This window comes from Fusarium sambucinum, chromosome II, assembly GCF_050947815.1.
Source record: "Fusarium sambucinum isolate potato_lamoka chromosome II, whole genome shotgun sequence".
Classification (NCBI taxonomy): Eukaryota; Fungi; Ascomycota; class Sordariomycetes; order Hypocreales; family Nectriaceae; genus Fusarium; species Fusarium sambucinum.
In genome coordinates, this window is record NC_139293.1 from 1803237 (window position 1) to 1821827 (window position 18591).

Genomic DNA, 18591 nt, shown 5'->3' on the forward strand with positions numbered 1-18591 from the left:
GCACTTGTCAAAGTTATTCATAGCAAGAGAGACGCGGCAATCGTCGCACAGACTCAAACAGCGACAAGGCCAAACAATAATGGTTCTCGGTGAGCTTTGGCATACCACGCATTGTGGTCCTTCGCTACCGAGCCCCGACCCTCCATCCTCCCATGGCGTTTCCGTAAGCCTTGTTGTAGATGCCTGTCGTCGGGAGAGCAGCAGTTGTTCCAAAAGACGCTCCTCTTCATCCAGATCCAATTTGCTATTGCGGCCCGGCTGGATGGTGTCAATTCTTGGCTGTAACAGACTAGACCCTGGTGCTGCGAGGACCCGAGTACGTTGCAGTTGCTCCATGCGCCTGTATTTGGCGCGTGTCATGATGCCATCACTTTGTAGATGAGCAGACAATGTCAAAGCTTCCTCACGCTCTTCAGGATTTGTGGGGTGAAGAAGACGCGCTAGGTCGGCTATCTGCATGGGAGTGTCATGGAAAGGTGTACTCTCGCGGGTCATATGAGGAGATCGCTGGGTAGGTGTTCGTTGACCATCATTGTTCTCCTCATCTGATTCCCAAGCTTGGTAGTCATCAAATGCTCCACCAACGGTCGACAGAGAGATCACACTTGTGGTATCAAAGTCATCGTCTGAGTTTGGTTCGAAATCGCCGCTGGTGTCACCAGATCCCCACCACCCATTCTTGACCCAATACTTGTACAGCGCTTCATCAAAAGAGTCCTCGTCTTCGACGCTGCGTGTACGTCTGAATTCTGCTTCTATATCGGACGAAGTCTCCTTCGGTATAGCTCCGTCACCGTAAAAAGATGGTCCACTCGGCGGCGCTTGTATCGGAACGGAGCTTTTGCTTTTTCGTTTGTCTTTGCTTTCCATACGTTTTGGGTGCTGTGCGAGCGAAAGGAGCCAAGCGGGCTGATATCGAATTCTAATGACCGCGAGACACCACAGTAGGCACTTGGCGCTGATCCTTGCAACAAGTTTGTTGATGCTCAGTAGAAAGTCAAGGGCCATGAGCCAACGGGAACTCCTTTCAGATGCCCCAATACCCGCACGAATATTGCGCTCGCCGCGTCCTTTCGGAATCTTCTGAGCAGCGCGTTCGCGAGCATATCCATTGGAAGCAATCGTTGGCCCTCCTTTTATAGGAATGAGGCCAATAGCGCCGGCCTGATCATATCGCGAGTCAGGCAAGCCACCAACAATCAGTTTTCTTTGCAGTTCTTCAGCCTCCTTGAAGCGCTGCTCTTCCAGCCATGTACGTCGTTTCAGGCTGACGCCTTTATCCTCGTTGAGGTAAACAGCTTCGCTGGCCATAGATATGGCGCTGAATCCGGTACGAAGTAAAGCTGTATAGAAATCCATTTCCCGGGTTATCCGAACGGAGGAGAGGGAAACGTTCGCTTGCATGTTTTCGTGGGCATGAATAAGACGCTGGCGAAAAGACATCGAAGCCATGTCCGATGCCGAGGGCGGAGATAGGGCGGAGAGCAACAGAGCCAGTCCGTAGATGAGCAGACACATGCCGATGCCGAGTAGAACCAGAACATGGGGTACGAATCCAATGATACAAACGGTCGGAAATCGGAGCAGACTCTGAGAAGATGGGTCATCAAGGTCGAAGGAGATACCTGCCCATACAATACTGCCCATGAAGCAGATGCCCCAGAATCCCGTGCTGATCAAGCGATACTTGGCTTGTAAGCCGAAGACTCCGAGAACATGGCTCGTAATATGTGTCATCGAAGACAGGAAAGCGACAAGCAGTACCTCCGGTGATGTGTTGACCCTCTTCAGGACCATCGACCGGGTCAATGCTATGGCATTTCCAAGTCCAGATGCTGGAACATCAGTGGAAGTGGTCTTGGTGAACAAGTTCCAGCCAAGCTGGTTGCTAATAGCAGCATCTGCCTCAGCGAAAGCCAACGATTGTTCAAACAATGTCATGCCAGTTTCAGGGGCTACTGGGCGGCCCTGTACAGCACAAGAGACGGTCTCAAGAAATTGGCTGAGGCAGAAAGTTCCGAACAAAGGCCAGAGGAGAGACAACGACCCAGTCAAGTTACGAGCAGAGCCAGATTCATCCGATGGTATCATCTGGACAGCGATACAAGACTCCTCATCAGAAGCTGAGAACAGCAGGGCCGATGACAATGAATTGAAAAAGGCATTCTTGTGCGAGAACATGAGGTCGGAGCTCTTGCTCGCGTTGCCCCATCGCAATTCGGAGAAGTCGGCAGAAGTCTGACATTGGATAGACTGAAGAATTTGGCGGGCCTGTACTACCAGTAAAATGATAGGAACAATGCGTAACAAGAGTCTTGTAGGCCATCGAAGTCGTAGTCTTCGGCGAGTAGCAGCGAATATGTGCGTTCGGTTGAGAATGACGGCCATAGCAATGCAACACAATGCCCACTTGCTTGTAGCATAGCCAAAGATGCTACCCAAGCTACGGGCACTGTCGACCGACACACGTCCCATCGGCATAGTGGCGGCTGTATCAGTACCGGGTGTCTCGAATGTACCCAGCCCAGGTTCCATGATGTTTTGAATCGTTGGACCAGCCTCGGCAAGTATAGCACTCGCACCAGCTGCCGCCGGTAGATAATCCGAATTATTGGAAGTCGTATCGAGGAGATCGGAGATGGATGCAAAAGATCCAAGTTTCTTGACAAGTCGTGGACCAGCCCGCACAAGGTCCTCTAATTTAGGTGCATAGCGTGTCACATTAAAACTCCAGGCCGTAGGATTGTACCACGAAACGTGCGCGCTGGCGGTATTCAGGCCGGTATTTGTTGTGAAGCTGGTGAGGGGTGTTGGTGCCGATGGCATGGAGTCTCCGGACATGGCCTTCAGGAGGTTATCGGACGCGAAACTGTTGGGAGGGAAGGAAGTGTCAAGGCAAAATAAAGGACGCAAATCGCATATGTAGTTTGTCGAGCGTTATTACGATGGAAAGTTCGGCTTCGTCGAGGACATTGTGAAGCGTCCTGTCACCAGTAGTGGTTTGTAGTCTGTGGTGTTGATGAAGCAAGGCACCTTGTTTGTATTGACCTCGAGGTTCGGTAACAGTGTGGAGCAGCCAACTTGGATGCACTTGTCAGACTACAGGGTGTCAGAAATGTACAGCCTGATACTGGTGCTTATCAGCACTGGAAGGCTTAATTATTTTGTCCCTAATGCTTCCACTAGCCAACTTTTCTGACGCTCCAAGGTCAGTTCAAGCACAATTGCGGAATTCACGGGCATTAGCGCGTCTTGGAAGACCCGCCCGCCGTACCGTTCAAGACAGCCCCATCATATTGTCACCTCCGCGGTAGCTCGGTCGTTTATATACTCCGACAGAACACGACCAACTTATCTTTCATCCAAAGCTGCCAAACCTCAGGGTAAAAACACTCAAAGTTTAACCATTTACATCATGTAAAGACTGCGAGTGTTTAACTACGTAGGTAAAATTATGAGAGTAAAAATGCAGGAGTGCTTAGTTCGGTATAAGCACCTGTAAATCACTTGAAAATATGGTCTTGTCAAACCACAATCATCCACTCTTTCAATTTGTATGAATTCAGTAGCGATCTAAGACATCATCATAATTTTGTATTCAGGGTTTGGCTTGAAGGATGATTCTAAGTTCCGCAACTGTCCCTATCAAATCCCTTCGCCCTCTCGCTCTAGGGTATGTCTGCAGATAAGCTGCATTTTTCCAACGTGAAGCAGCTGAGGGCGAATGTATGGGTGCCTATAAAACGGCGCGGTTCCCAGTAATCGCAGGATATATTGCTCGAGTACAAGATGTAAACCGTTGACCAGGAGTGATTAAAATATGCCAACGTTGATATTATGAGCCGAGGTTCTTTCAGCGTTGTACCTCGAGTTGTAGGCGCCTTGATGGAGCGCCGGGTAATTTTTAGACGTGTTGGTTGTATTATAGACTGGCCCGTTCCTTCGCTCAGACCGCGAGAATGGATTCGTTGAGAGATGCAACTATAGCAAGATTGGTACCCTTGCTTGCATGTACTGCTCGAGCAACAAGGCCTCGGTGGAGGTTAGCGTCAGACGAAGGTAGGCTTCCTTTCAGCCAAAGATTTGTGATTTCATCGCGCGCAGGAAGGTACGCCACGCAGCAAGCAGCGAGAATCTGTGAGTGCTCCGAAGGAACTGGATCAAGTACCATGGTGGGCTCACCATTGTCTTGTCCAGGCACGAGTGCTGCAACACCTCCACAGACTGTGTCGACACAGTCAATGCCTGCATCAGCAAGAGCAGCTGCCGCAACGGTAATACAACCACCCAGCACATTCATCATGTCCCATTCCTCACTTCCTTGTTCGACAGCTACCTGTCTGGCTTGGTCCCCTTCAATGATGGTGACGATTACATCCACACCACTCTTGGGCCATCGGTCTGCAATAATGGCACCGCGCAGAGCCGCCTCGAGATGTGAGCTCAAGTCACGCTCGCTGGAATCGCGGAGATAACCTCGCCTTTGACGTGTCGCGAAAGGTGCATACTTGACATGTGTGGAAAGGACCATGTGAGGTGAGAAGGGTGCTGATCGAGGCAGAGACCTGGGCCCATGAACGGTACATGTAAGTTTCATACCCTTGCTGCCGGAAGCATCTTGCGATTCAATTTCAAGATATGCCGAGCCAGAGGCAGATGGGGTAACTCCTGTCTTGAGATCTGGTTAAATATTAGCCTTTTTATTCATGGTTGGCTCGTCCAGTGAGTTTGAAGGCGAATTGAGCCAACTTACATTGCGCTCTGATACCATTTGCCGCACGAGTACGTCCTGGGACGGTTGATTCATCGGCCTCGAAAACAGGAGGCACAGTATTGCCTCCTGGGCCATTAATACGTCGTCGGTCAGCCATTTTGAGATTCAGCCCTTTCTATACCATCTTTCATTGACCTGAAGGGCATGGATTTTAACTGGAGTGGATATGGATTTGCTAATGCATCAAACGGGGCGCTAATGTTATTAGTCATCTTCGACTCCATCGGCTCTACTTCAAATTTTCGTGAATCTGCATTCAAGGTCAGAAACTCTTTCCTCTTCATCACCCTCAAGGATTTGGCTTCATTCCTACGAACAGCTTCCAGTAAGCAAAATCGACTGCAATTTCGTCGATTTCAAGTTCGCCCGTTGCTTCGTCTGGAATTGTCGACCGGTCCTTGGGTGATGCTGTTGTCTATACCTAAGGTACGTTTTTTCGCAGCAGCATTCTTTCCCTGCAATGATGATCCTTCACACCACTGTTCCCGCGACATCCTGAGCGATTGAACACATGCACTACCATCTGAGCCTCACCCATTCCTCTATTTTCTCAAACTCGCTCGCTATTGCGCATGGACTAGCGCTAACTTGTCAAGAAAAACACAAATTTTTGCTACTCAAAAAAACATCGAAATTGCGCATATCCACATCAGGACCAGGTTAGTAAAATTTTTCTTCCACAATTCCCTTCCGATGTCGATGATGAGAAAACTTTTCAATCAGTTCTGCTACTGAACCAATGTGATGACTCCTTTATACCATACCAAGATCTCTGATATACATCTTTACCCTCCATTTTTATTATTACATTTCATGCTTGACTTGAACAAAGCTGACCATGAAAACAGAACAGACTAAACTTTGATTCCACGACAGCTCATTCCGAACGCAACCCACGTATCTTTGGTAAGTGCATTGTGAAGCTGCAAGTTCAAAGGAGTTGCTTTGCATGATGAAACAAGTTATATCCATTCAACGACATCATCTTGGCCAAGTCACCCTCCCGCACCTTAGACTCCTTGTGGGTTGATGATGGGTTGTGGAGTTTCTCTTCGGAGTGTTATGAAGACTCCAGTGTCAGGGCTGCTGGTAGCTCGTTCTGGGTTATCGGTATCCAGGGCCGGTCGAGCTGACTGAGTAAAAACGGCTTGTCTGAACTATCGCAAACTCCTTTGCATCGTGTATAATCTTCGTCCGTTTACAGCCTCGACTTTGAACAGTGGCTAACGGATAGATACAGATTTACGAGTGTAGATCTCCATCATTTGAAGATTGAAGGTAAGATGTGACATGAATATTTAGTTCTCCCATAATGAAAAATATAATTTTTTTTTGCATGCACCTAAGCTTGAACCCTTTCGTCTTTATGACATGTGACATTCCTACGTACACTAGGTACGTCTAAACAGTCGACCCTTTCAGAGGTTAACACATCGCCAACCACTGTTGCAAGTAGGAAGAATCCTGGACTCGCTGTAGCGCCACCAGTGATACAACTGGTACTGGGTCCTGTGGCGTTTTCCATTAAGTGCTCAAGACAATCCAAACTTAGCACCACTTAGCCGTTCGGAGTAGGCGATAGATTCATAAGCTGAACTGGAACAATTTGAGATTAATCCATGCTCGCTTGTTGCCGATACTCCTGGCAAGCCGCAAGAGACAAGTTTCTGATGTCAGGAGCTATTTGTTGTTCGTATTTAATCTGACGGCGGATGATATGTAGTGGTTCCTATTCTTAGACCTTTCAAAGTGTGGATCGTGTTGCTTTCGAAAAGGCCAAGCCTGGAACAAGCCGACCGCAAGAGACCAATCAAAAGCGACCGGCCATCCCTTGCCTTGATGAGGGTAACTGAACACATGCATTTCAGCGCTCTGGCACATTAGATTTCGTATTCTCCAAGTTAACTTGGTCGGCATTGGAGCCACCTTGCCCTTGAGCACCATACAACTATCGCGGCGACCTCCACGAAGAACATCAGAACCGAAAACGATTCAGACACTCCTTTACAAACCGACAACATTCAATCACGTTCTTGACCGATAGGGGACACCTACCATTTAGCCCACCCTCGACCGTATACCACCATCTCCTTTCGACATTGAATTGCGTCCCGCTCACTGGTTTTTGCGTCCGACTTCATCGTACAACGGATAACTTGCCTGGTATCTGGAATCAGGCTTGACTTCGAGCACAATAAATAAACGAGCCGTGGAGCGACTCCACGCCGAAGCCGTCAATGCCCTCCTATGACTTGCCAGGTTCCAATTCGAAGATGATGCCCCGGCACCACGCTGCCGCCTTTTCGAATGGCTACCCACGCGGCAATACCTTCGATATCTCACCACACAAGTACAGCTTCCTCCAAACCCAAACTGTTCTCGAAAACCAATATGACTTGTGGCGCAAACATTCATGATCAACGATACTGACACAACCTCTTTGCTAGATTCCAGCCTCGCGCTTACACACCCGCCCAAAGACGTCGCAACAAGCTCCTAACTCGCCTGGGTATTTGCGCAGTGATCCTGTTTATTTTCAGCCTTTGGCTTTGGCCTTCCAGCTCGGTGGCTTCCCTGGTTTCATTTGGCCTCCTTTCTTCCAGTGGCACTCCCGAGCTCGAGACGGTTCGATATTACGACTTGACTAATGTTCAGGGTACCGCTCGTGGTTGGGAGCGCGAAGAGCGTATTCTCCTATGCGTGCCGCTTCGTGACGCCGAAGCGCACTTGGAGATGTTTTTTTCCCACATGCGCAACCTGACATACCCACACCACCTGATCGATCTCGCATTCCTCGTCTCCGACTCAAAGGACAACACTCTCAAGGTCCTCTCCGATAGTTTGGAGGCTATTCAAGCCGACGAGGACCCTAAGCAGCCTTATGGCGAGATCTCTATCATCGAGAAGGACTTTGGTCAGAAGGTCAACCAAGATGTCGAAAGCCGTCACGGATTCGCCGCCCAGGCTAGTCGCCGAAAGCTGATGGCACAGGCTCGAAACTGGCTCCTGAGTGCGGCTCTGCGACCCTATCATTCTTGGGTTTATTGGCGCGACGTCGACGTTGAGACCGCGCCTTTCACCATCTTGGAAGATCTCATGCGCCATAACAAGGACGTTATCGTTCCAAGTAAGTTTGGAATCAATGTGCTACAAGTTGTCTTCTAAATACTAACCTTGCACCAGATGTCTGGCGACCCTTGCCTGACTGGCTTGGCGGTGAACAACCCTATGATCTGAACTCCTGGCAAGAGTCCGAAACGGCTCTGGCTCTCGCCGACACTCTTGATGAAGATGCTGTCATCGTCGAGGGATATGCTGAATATGCCACATGGAGACCTCACTTGGCCTATCTTCGTGATCCGTTTGGCGACCCTGATATGGAAATGGAAATTGATGGTGTTGGTGGTGTCAGCATTTTGGCCAAGGCCAAGGTTTTCCGATCTGGAGTTCACTTCCCAGCTTTCAGCTTCGAAAAGCATGCCGAGACAGAAGGTTTCGGCAAGGTAAGCATCTTGTCCATGTGGTATGCTTATGGTTCACAGCTAATAGATTCAAATAGATGTCCAAGAGAATGGGGTACTCTGTTATTGGTCTACCTCATTATGTCATCTGGCATTTGTATGAGCCTAGTGTGGATGATATCCGTCATATGGAGGTTCGTGTCTTACAAATTCAAGATTAATTTCTACATACTGACTTCGGGTACAGGAAATGGAGAAAGAGCGACTTGCCCGCGAGAAACAAGAAGAAGAAAAGAAGAAGAACCAGCAAAAGATCAAAGAAGAGTACAGTGATACTAGAAACGAGTGGGAGAAGGACAAGCAAGAGATGCAAAACTTGGCAGCTCAACCAAAACCTGTCGTCAATAACGCACCTGTGGCCCAGCCTCCTAAAGAGCAGCCTGCCCAACAGGTCAACAATGTTCCTGGTAATGCAGCACAGGGCGAAAATAAGCCACAAGTGGCAAAGCAGGAGGTTAAGCAGGCCGAAGAAGCCGCAAAGGATGTGCCCAAGGCTGCCTAAAATGCTGATAATGCGGCTGCTTGATTTTTACTTGCTGTATAATAGAATGAATGTCACTGGAGTCTTTGGCCGCTGGAGCGGATGACTGTCAATAGCTACAGTTGAAGATGTAGCCAACAATAACCCCCTTTTATTGGCATGTAGCTGGCGTTTGGTAGGTTGGGAAAGGGGCTGTTTTTTATCAACTCCAGAATGAGGAAATCTTTCTTCTATCACAGGCTTTGGTATTTGTGATCGTAGGATCAGATCAACACATAGTAACAATGGGAACATGTATCTATCCCTGTGATCATGTACATCTTTATCAGAGTTTAAATGATATCTCTCAAGGCCAACAAAGTATATAATAAGTCTGGACAGGCGATGAAGTTAATGTGTCAGTTCTAGAGGCCTTTGAACTTAAAAGATTAGCGATCTTGTGAGGTGCTCGCCTAGCTAACCGGGTGCACTGGTAAAAAGAAGTCTGGTACTGCACTATAGCCTTAGCGAATAAAACCGTGAGTCCATTCCATTGAATCATGCTTTACCTGTTGAGATCAAATCATCAAATATGGTTATCTTTTAAGGTGTGTTGTTCGTTCAGGGGGGGCCGTTGAATGGATCATGATGGCCCGCTGACCAATCAGTGCAGGTGCTGGACGACACCTGGAGGACAGCATGTAGCTTCGGGGCGGGATGGATATTTGGTCGGGAAGTGGTACCTTACCTAGCCGTACGCTACGTAGCGACTTCATCCATCATCCAACCTCACAACTTCTCGCAGACAAATTCTTAGCGATTGTTGGATTATTTCCCGGCCGAGACCTGGCCTTATCTTCCAACAAACTCATTCTCCCTTTTCCCCCAGCAGGTCGCCAGCCATTGCTTTTGCACAAACATTTGGACCTCCCTATCCGCCCTCGAGTCTGAACGAGCCGAACGGTCGCAAAGCAACAACGATCTCGAGCTTACGATACAATGAGTCGCGATGAACAACAACCATTGAATATGGAGAGTCCTAGACCATCCGGGGTCTCGAGTTTCGAGAATCGTGCGCTCTCTGCGCGCATGCAATACCGAAGTCGACCTGTCACTGTCGCAGTTGACCCCTTGTCTTTGATTATATCGGAGTGCATCTCCATAACGTCTGCTATTCAGAAGCATGCGCGCTCACCTCATTCGTCCGTTTCAGCCATTCTCGGTGGAAGTCCCAACCCTCTTCAGTTAGGACCCCCAAGCCCTTCACCTCACGAGCGAAGTAAAAGCCCAGTGGGCAGCATCAGCGGCGACGGTTCTCATGATGGCCTTACCAACCGTTGGGGTTTACGTGGGCAAAGGGGGAAAAGTATGCAAGACAACCCCATGATTGCTGGCTTCGGAAAATTGAGGCATGAACTTGCCGGTGTGAAAGGTACGGTAGACCAATTCGTTCGGAGTCTTCTCCATACATCTATCATTGTAGCTGACTTTTTCGCTTCTAGATATCCGATCTTTCGATGCCCCTACGATCCTGGCCCCCTTTCTTCATGTCATCCAGACAAAGGGTACCGCTGCCCCGATTACAATTCTTGCTCTGGGCGCCTTAAGGAAGTTTTTGGCTTACGGTTTCATCTCTCCCGAATCGCCGCGATTCGCGTTAGCCATGCAGTCTCTCTCGGTTGCTGTCACACATTGTCAATTCGATATCAGTGACTCGGGCCAGGTCGAGGTTGTTCTTCTGATGATTCTCAACCTGATGGAAGACATGATGTCCGGGCCCGGAGGAGATATTCTGAGCGACGAGAGCGTTTGCGACATGATGGGCCGCGGCCTCGCTATCTGCTCGCAGCCACGATTCTCTCCTGTTTTGCGTCGCACTGCTGAAGCTTCGCTGGTCAAGATGTGTCAGATTATATTCGAAGATGTCAAGCATCTAGAGACTGAGGCTGGCGAAGACGGCGAGACTCTGGAGCAACAGGCCGACGATGACCTCGACACTGTTAGGATGGAAAACCCTGCCCCCGAAACAGGTGGGCTATCTACGGAACTGATGAGTCTAGAGGTCCCTGGTACATCTACACCAGACCCCGAGCGAATGAGTAGAGATACCGTAGCCACCACGGAAACAGCCCCGGCCACTGCAAGCGATCCAACGGAGGAAATAGAGTCCCTCGACCTTAGACCTTACTCTCTGCCTTCTGTTCGTGAGCTATTACGGGTGTTGGTAAACTTTTTGGATCCTCAAGATCGAACGCACACGGACACAATGAGAGTCATGGCATTGCGAATCATACATGTCGCCCTCGAGGTTGCGGGCCCCTTTATCTCTCGACATCCAGCCCTGGCAGGCATAGCAGAGGACCGCCTATGTTGTTATCTGTTCCAGCTGGTGAGGTCGGATAACATGGCCCTCCTCGAAGAGTCTCTTGTTGTTGCTGGGACACTCTTGGCAACTTGCCGTGGAGTGCTCAAGCTCCAGCAGGAATTGTTCCTTTCATATCTGGTTGCTTGCCTCCACCCTAAAGTTGAGATACCCCGCGAGCCTGGAATCGATCCTTCTCTTTATGCCGGTATTCCGCAAACTCCCAAGTTGGTGAAGCCTTCGCAATCTTCGCAGCCCAGCAGCGGACGAGCGACCCCAGTTCCGGTCAAGGACCGTCAAAAGCTTGGCTTGGAGGGGGGTGCTCGCAAACCAGATGCTCGCCAGGCCATGGTGGAAAGTATCGGGGTCCTGTCGCGAATGCCAACGTTTATGGCTGAGCTCTTTATCAACTATGATTGTGATGTCGATCGGGCTGATCTTTGTGAAGACATGATTGGTCTACTCTCCAGAAACGCTCTTCCCGACTCTGCAACGTGGAGTACTACAAGTGTACCGCCACTCTGCCTTGATGCGCTACTTCGGTATATTCAGTTTATCGATGAGCGTCTTGAAGAAGACCCCGTGCTTGAAGGCTTTCCAGACCCGGAGACCCTTAGGGATCAACGACGCAAGAAGAAGATCATCATTAAGGGCACAAGCAAGTTCAATGAAAAGCCCAAGGCAGGCCTGGCATACCTAGAAGCACAGGGCATCATCAAGGATGCCTCGGATCCTGTGGCGGTCGCCAACTTCCTCAAGGGCACCTCTCGCGTTAATAAGAAAGTTCTTGGTGACTTTATCTCTAAGCGAGGTAATGAACTAATTCTTGAGGCTTTCTTGAATCTTTTTGACTTCGCTGGAAAGCGAGTGGACGAGGCTTTGCGCCAATTTCTAGAATCCTTCCGATTGCCCGGAGAGGCGCCTTTGATTGCCACGATCGTGGAAGCTTTCTCTGAAAAGTTTTGTTCCGATGATTCAACTGGCGAAGTTGCTGACAAGGATGCGGTGTACATCTTGACCTACGCCATTATCTTGTTGAACACTGACCAGCACAACCCAAACTTGGAGGCAAAAAAACGCATGACACTGGAGGATTTCGCTAGGAACCTAAGGGGAACCAACAATGGCCAGAACTTTGCACCCGAGTATCTGCAGACAATCTACCAGTCAATCAAATCGAACGAGATCATCCTTCCCGACGAGCACGACAACAAGCATGCTTTCGACTATGCTTGGAGAGAACTTCTTCTCAAGACAGAGTCAGCTGGTCCCCTTGTCATCTCCAATACAAACATTTATGATGCCGACATGTTTGCAACAACGTGGAAGCCCATCGTTTCCACGTTGTCTTATGTCTTCATGTCCGCCACCGACGACGCCGTCTTCGCCCGTATCGTCACTGGCTTCCACGAGTGTGCTCGCATTGCTACGAAATACAAGAATACAGAGGCACTCGACCAGATCGTTTACTGCCTCAGCCATATGTCAACTTTGGCAACTGATTCACAATTCAACACCTCTTTGAACACTGAAGTCCAAGCTGGCGATGGCAGTGTCATGGTTAGTGAGCTTGCTGTTAAGCTCGGACGAGACCTCCGGGCCCAGCTAGCGACGCTTGTGCTCTTCCGTGTTGTCACTGGCAGTGAAGAACTAATCCACAGGAGTTGGAAATACGTATGTATTCTTATCCCGTCACCTAACGTTCTGCTAACAAAAGTAGATGATTCGGATATGGCTCAACCTTTTTAATAACTCACTTATGTCACCTTTCTCTCCAGACAATCTGCCAAGTTTGCCATTGCCATCCATTCCTCTTCAGACGCCATCACAAGTCATCGACCGAGGAGCACGGAACGCAGATACCGGTTTCTTTTCAGCATTTACATCATACATCTCTAGCTACGCTGCGGATGACCCCCCCGAACCATCCGATGAGGAACTAGAGAGCACACTCTGCACTATTGATTGTATCAAGCAATGTAATATGCCTGCTGTGTTCGAAAACATCGCGTGGGTAGCCCCGGAGGTCTTTCTATACCGAAAACTAACGTTTTGCAAGGAATTTGAACCCGTCTGTAGCCAAGCTCATTGTTGAAACACTTGTTGATCAACTGCCTGAGGATTCAACCACGACTGTCATTAGTGTCAAGCACGAGAGTATGCCAGCGCCACCCACAAATGGCCACACGCGATCACCAGGGCACATAGAGTATGATCCGAGCGTGGCATACATTCTTGAGTTTTGTACGCTGTTGGCATCAAAGGATGCCGAGTCAATCGAGAGCATGGGCAAAATTGTCTTTGACACACTCCAGAGCGTCCTCCGAGACCCCGCGCGATACCATGCTGTCACGGTTTCTCGAGCGTCGTTCTATGCTTTGAAGCTGCTCAACATCGGCTATGTAAGTCTGACGACAATGCACTTGCAATATAATGCTAACCTAATCCAGGATCACGACTTCGTGAACGTTCCCTTTTTGCTCCACACGATTTCGACTCTTCCACAAGAGGCATTGGGCAAGAACTCAGACTTGGTCCTGCAGGGCCTCTCGCTTTGCATTGAAGAATCTAGCCCCTTACGACGCGAGATGATGACGTCTCCTGACTTTTGGGTCATCCTGCGAACCTTGGCTCAACGCCCTGAGGCGGCAGCATTGGTGTTTGAAATCCTGGAGAAGGGAACCACCGGAACGCCCCCAGCCATCATGGCCGATAACTACGAAGCGGCGATTTCGCTCTTGAATGACTTTGCTTCTGCTGCCAGCCCGCGTCAACCTAAGATGCAACCCCGAAGTCCCCGATCGCCGAGATCCAATCCTCCTAAACAGGAAAAGAAGCTGTAAGTACCGGAGAATACCTCGTTTTCGTGCCAGTTTAGCTAACTCTTGCTCGTAGCAACCCCGAGGCTGTCAACAGAGGATCGAAGGCAGTCAACATGCTTTACAACATGACAGACAGGATTCCCCACCTCATGCAACAGTCTCAGCTTGAAAGTAGTGAAGGTTTGTTGATTGCATGAATTACTATCGTGCGCCTGTTTCTGACCGTCCTATAGCTTGGTCCGCATACTGGTTGCCTATCTTCCAAGCATTGACGACGCAATGTGCAAACCCTTGCAGGGACGTGCGACAGCTTGCCTTTTCCGCTCTCCAACGGTCTCTCCTATCACCAGAGTTGACTTGCAGTGACCCCAAAGAATGGACCGCCATTTTTGGAAAGGTGCTGTTCCCCCTGATAACCCAGCTTCTCAAGCCTGAAGTATTCCTTTCAGACCGAGATGGAATGAGCGAGATGAGAGTGCAGTCTGCCTCTCTCCTCTGCAAGGTTTTCCTTCAGTATATGGTACTGCTATCTGAATGGGACGGCATGCTGGATCTCTGGATCAAGATCATTGAAATCATGGACCGCCTTATGAACAGTGGCCAAGGCGATAGCCTTGTGAGTTATTCAACAAACAGTCCTAGTCGAGCGAGTACTGACCAATCACAGGAGGAGGCGGTTCGTGAGAATCTCAAGAACGTGCTCTTGTTCATGGCCAGTAGCGGATATCTTGTTTCGCCGCACAAGGATCCCTCAAAGGAGAAGCTTTGGTCAGAAACGTGGAAACGTATAGATCGCTTCCTACCCGAGCTTCGCGGAGAGCTCGCACTAGACGAGCCACCAAGCAAGGAAAACACAAATGAGCAGACTGTTGATGCGCCAGCACAATCTCAGGATGCAGGCGAAGAGATTCAGGAGAAAGCAGCTGAGGATGCAGAAACTTCATCATCAGACGACTCATGAAAGGAGGGCGATACAAGCATATAGTAGACTTGACTTGATAGAAGGAGCAAGAAGGAATGGAAGGTCAATTCTAAGACCACATTATCAACATTACTTGCCTAATGGCGCCTGGATTGAGATTTGTTGTGCATTTAATTGTCACGTTAACGCAGTCTCTACGAAATGACTAATATAGTTTTTGTTTCTTTTATAGTACCCAGGAAATGAATTAAAGAATATTTGTGTAGCAGCATTTTGAAGCGCATGGTTGATATCTTGGTCAATTTGGGGGGACCATGGTCGCCTGAACATCTGAGCTAGCTGTAGTCGTAAGCATGTGACCCAAGCGACGTCATATGAGATGTGGGGGATTGTTCGTGGGTAACTCAAGACACTTTACCTACGATAATTATAAGAGGTAAGTAGCCGACGATAGGGGACTTTGAGTAACAGTCCGAGCATCGGTCCCTGGAGTCTAGATCCCGATCTGTTTGGCTGTGAATTCGTTTACTACGCGCCCTGTACCTAGGTGCTTCCGGGACCCAGATTCCTAATTCTACAACAATTAATGCCTTTGGTCGATTAGGCCCAAACGAACGTTTCTCTTATATGTGCAAAACCATACTCTAGCAGCTACCCACTGACTGAGGTCGTGGGATGCCACGCAGTTGTCATAATGTCTGAATACGGTATTCCAGACGCGCTCAGCTCAGGAACCGAAATAAACGCTTTACCAACCACCGACGACGCGAGCGGTGATGCGCCCGTATTTCCTTCATTACAAAACAATGGAGCTACAAGCTCACTATCTTCCGAAGCCGCTGGCGGTCCTACGATCGAGGAGTATGATAACGACGACGAGCCAGCGGTAGCGAAACCCTTTGTCCGAACGACAAGTCCTGATCCTTCCACCAGGGCCTTTCCAGATACATTTGACGATCGTGTCCCCGATCGGCTGATTTACAAGATGCATAAGTTCAGTCTGTACGAGACGGCCAGTCGATATTATATTGTCGGTGTGGACGTCAGCGAAACGCGGTACCGCATCCTCAAGATTGACCGCACTACCGAAGGCGCAGAGCTCAATGTGACAGACGACAAGATTGTTTATAGTCTCAAAGAGATGAATCAACTGCTGGATACCATAGACGACGGAAACCGAGGGACAGGCGGTATCAAGCTCCGTTGCACAACATGGGGCTTACTAGGGTTTATCAAATTCACCGGACCTTACTACATGCTACTCATCACCAAGAAAAGCACCGTCGCAATGGTGGGAGGACACTATATATATCAGATTGAAGGGACCGAGCTTGTTCCTCTTACGCCACCAAAGTTCAAGCCGGACGCTCGCAATACGGAGGAGCAGCGATTTCTTGGTATCCTGAATAATCTTGACCTTACTCGCTCTTTCTACTATAGCTATTCTTATGATGTTACACGGACGCTGCAGCATAATGTTATCCGGGAGCGCGAGGCTCTAGCGAAGGGTATGCTCCCACCGGACGATGATGACTTTAACTCCATGTTTGTGTGGAATGACTATTTACTACAACCCGCCGTTGCTGCTCTACGAGATCCTTACGACTGGTGCCGTCCTATTATTCATGGGTATATCGACCAAGCAGGTGAGTCTTACTAGCAATGATTGAAATTCTGTGCCAACGAGCAGTTCTGACAATTAGTAGCTCTCTCGATATATGGACGTACTGCGCATATCACGGTTATTGCCAGGCGGTCACGCTACTTTGCTGGTGCCCGTTTCCTGAAGAGAGGAGCTAACGATCTCGTACGTTGTCCCTTGCCCATACAATCGACACCGATTTGAAGAACTGTGCTCTGATAGCTTATAGGGTTACGTTGCCAACGATGTTGAGACCGAACAGATCGTTGCCGAATCTCTAACGACATCGTTCCACGCACCTGGACCTGAACTATATTGTAGCCCGCAATACACTTCCTATGTTCAGCACCGAGGAAGTATTCCACTCTACTGGACCCAAGACAGCACTGGCGTTACACCCAAACCCCCAATAGAGCTTAATTTGGTTGATCCCTTCTACGGAGCAGCCGCACTACATTTCGATAACCTGTTTGAGCGATACGGAGCACCAATCTATGTCGTCAACTTGATCAAAGCCAAGGAACGCACACCGCGGGAATCGAAGCTATTAGAGGAGTACACGCATGCAATCAACTACCTCAACCAATTCTTGCCAGAAGATAAGAAGATAATCCACAAGGCTTGGGATATGAGTCGTGCCTCGAAAGTGCGCGGAGGGGATGTCATAGGCAACCTCGAACTTATTGCAGAATCGGTCCTTACTACTACCGGCTTCTTCCAGAATGGTGACGGTTTGACGAGCCCCATGACGGCACAGAACGGAGTCGCCAGAACGAACTGTATTGATTGCTTAGATCGTACCAACGCTGCGCAGTTTGTCATCGGGAAGAGAGCGCTTGGTCACCAGCTTCACGCTCTTGGTATACTGGAGGATACATCGATCGATTACGACACAGACGCGGTCAACCTGTTTACCCACATGTGGCACGATCATGGCGACACCATTGCCGTGCAGTACGGTGGCTCGCAGCTAGTCAACACTATGGAAACATATCGCAAGATCAACCAATGGACAAGTCACTCACGAGATATGATCGAAAGCTTCAAGCGGTACTATAACAATTCTTTCCTCGACAGTCAGCGCCAGGAGGCATACAACTTGTTTCTTGGCAATTACATCTTTGTTCAAGGTCAGCCGATGTTATGGGACCTAGCCACTGATTACTACTTGCATCATGCCGATCCGCGAGACTGGTCCGCCAGAATGAAACACGACTATATTAATTGGTATGTTCCAGCTCACTTACAGGAACGAACTGTACCGCCATACGTACCAAGCAAAGATATTGCTCGCGTTCATCCAGTAGAATTCTTCGACGATTATTGGCTGGAGTATTACAGACCTTCTACCCTCTCTTCCTTCCCTAAAATGTTTGCCTATAAAATGAACTCGACTATCAAATACATCCCCCTGAAATCAACTCAGGATGGCCGCTACGACCTGAGCCCCTTTAGAGTCCGCACGGACAATGACGTCGAACATGACGAGAAGAAGAAAGCTAAGAAAGATGCTTCTTCATTACGAGGTGTGACAGGAGTAAACGGGGTGTCAGAAACAGCTTCGGGCGGGCCACAAGCGAAAGGCATCTCTCTCCAGCGTTGGCTGCAACCCACACAAGGCAAGCATGCCCTTAGCAGTTCCTTGCGATCAGATGCAAGTCAGCAGTTGAAAGCGTCTGACCAAGATCCTAATGCGAAACCGAGCGCACTGGAAAAGTCCAAGGCCGCACAATGGACCTTTACCAAAGCTGTACACGATTCTCTGAATCCATCTGTTGCCGAACAAGAGTCTGAAGATTACGAGCGGTATATCAAACATCCTCAAAATCTTCCTCTTGTCATTTCGAGTGACACGCCTGTCGACGTGGACGCATCCGAATATCAGGAGTATCTAAGTGGTGGCTGGCAAGATGAGGGTTTAATGGTGAAGGGCACGGAAGAAGAGATTGATGTCTATGCCGAACTACTCAAGGTAGGGGAGAATCCCTTAACGGTAACCGAGGAGGACGGTCCCAAGAAACGATACAAAGCTTATAGGAAATGGCTGCGTGGAAAGTCTTTCTTCAAGCAGCAACCACTTGACTAGGT

The 18591-nt window shown here is 49.1% G+C and overlaps 5 protein-coding genes across 5 annotated transcripts; 3 read left to right on the top strand and 2 right to left on the bottom strand.

Moving 5' to 3' along the window:
* Positions 1–53: 53 nt before the first annotated feature.
* On the bottom strand, positions 54–2841 carry FSST1_007400 (uncharacterized protein; the record flags this gene model as incomplete). The annotated part of the gene is made up of 2 exons (XM_083224180.1): positions 54–340; positions 408–2841. The coding sequence occupies 2 exons, from the start codon at positions 2839–2841 to the stop codon at positions 54–56; spliced, it is 2721 nt and encodes a 906-aa protein (XP_083083361.1).
* A 1105-nt stretch (positions 2842–3946) lies between these two features.
* Positions 3947–4871, bottom strand: FSST1_007401 (exosome non-catalytic core subunit MTR3; the record flags this gene model as incomplete). Its single annotated transcript, XM_083224181.1, has 2 exons — positions 3947–4680; positions 4754–4871. The coding sequence occupies 2 exons, from the start codon at positions 4869–4871 to the stop codon at positions 3947–3949; spliced, it is 852 nt and encodes a 283-aa protein (XP_083083362.1).
* Positions 4872–7011: 2140 nt separating this feature from the next.
* FSST1_007402 (Anp1-domain-containing protein) lies at positions 7012–8797 on the top strand (the record flags this gene model as incomplete). Its single annotated transcript, XM_083224182.1, has 5 exons — positions 7012–7124; positions 7222–7901; positions 7958–8277; positions 8334–8429; positions 8483–8797. 5 exons carry the CDS (start codon positions 7012–7014, stop codon positions 8795–8797), a joined length of 1524 nt encoding a protein of 507 aa, XP_083083363.1.
* A 957-nt stretch (positions 8798–9754) lies between these two features.
* FSST1_007403 (uncharacterized protein) lies at positions 9755–14900 on the top strand (the record flags this gene model as incomplete). Its single annotated transcript, XM_083224184.1, has 8 exons — positions 9755–10187; positions 10258–12791; positions 12838–13127; positions 13177–13519; positions 13568–13956; positions 14013–14119; positions 14173–14555; positions 14607–14900. The coding sequence occupies 8 exons, from the start codon at positions 9755–9757 to the stop codon at positions 14898–14900; spliced, it is 4773 nt and encodes a 1590-aa protein (XP_083083364.1).
* Positions 14901–15555: 655 nt separating this feature from the next.
* FSST1_007404 (phosphatidylinositol-3,5-bisphosphate 5-phosphatase) lies at positions 15556–18589 on the top strand (the record flags this gene model as incomplete). The annotated part of the gene is made up of 3 exons (XM_083224185.1): positions 15556–16507; positions 16568–16668; positions 16733–18589. 3 exons carry the CDS (start codon positions 15556–15558, stop codon positions 18587–18589), a joined length of 2910 nt encoding a protein of 969 aa, XP_083083365.1.
* Positions 18590–18591: the final 2 nt, after the last annotated feature.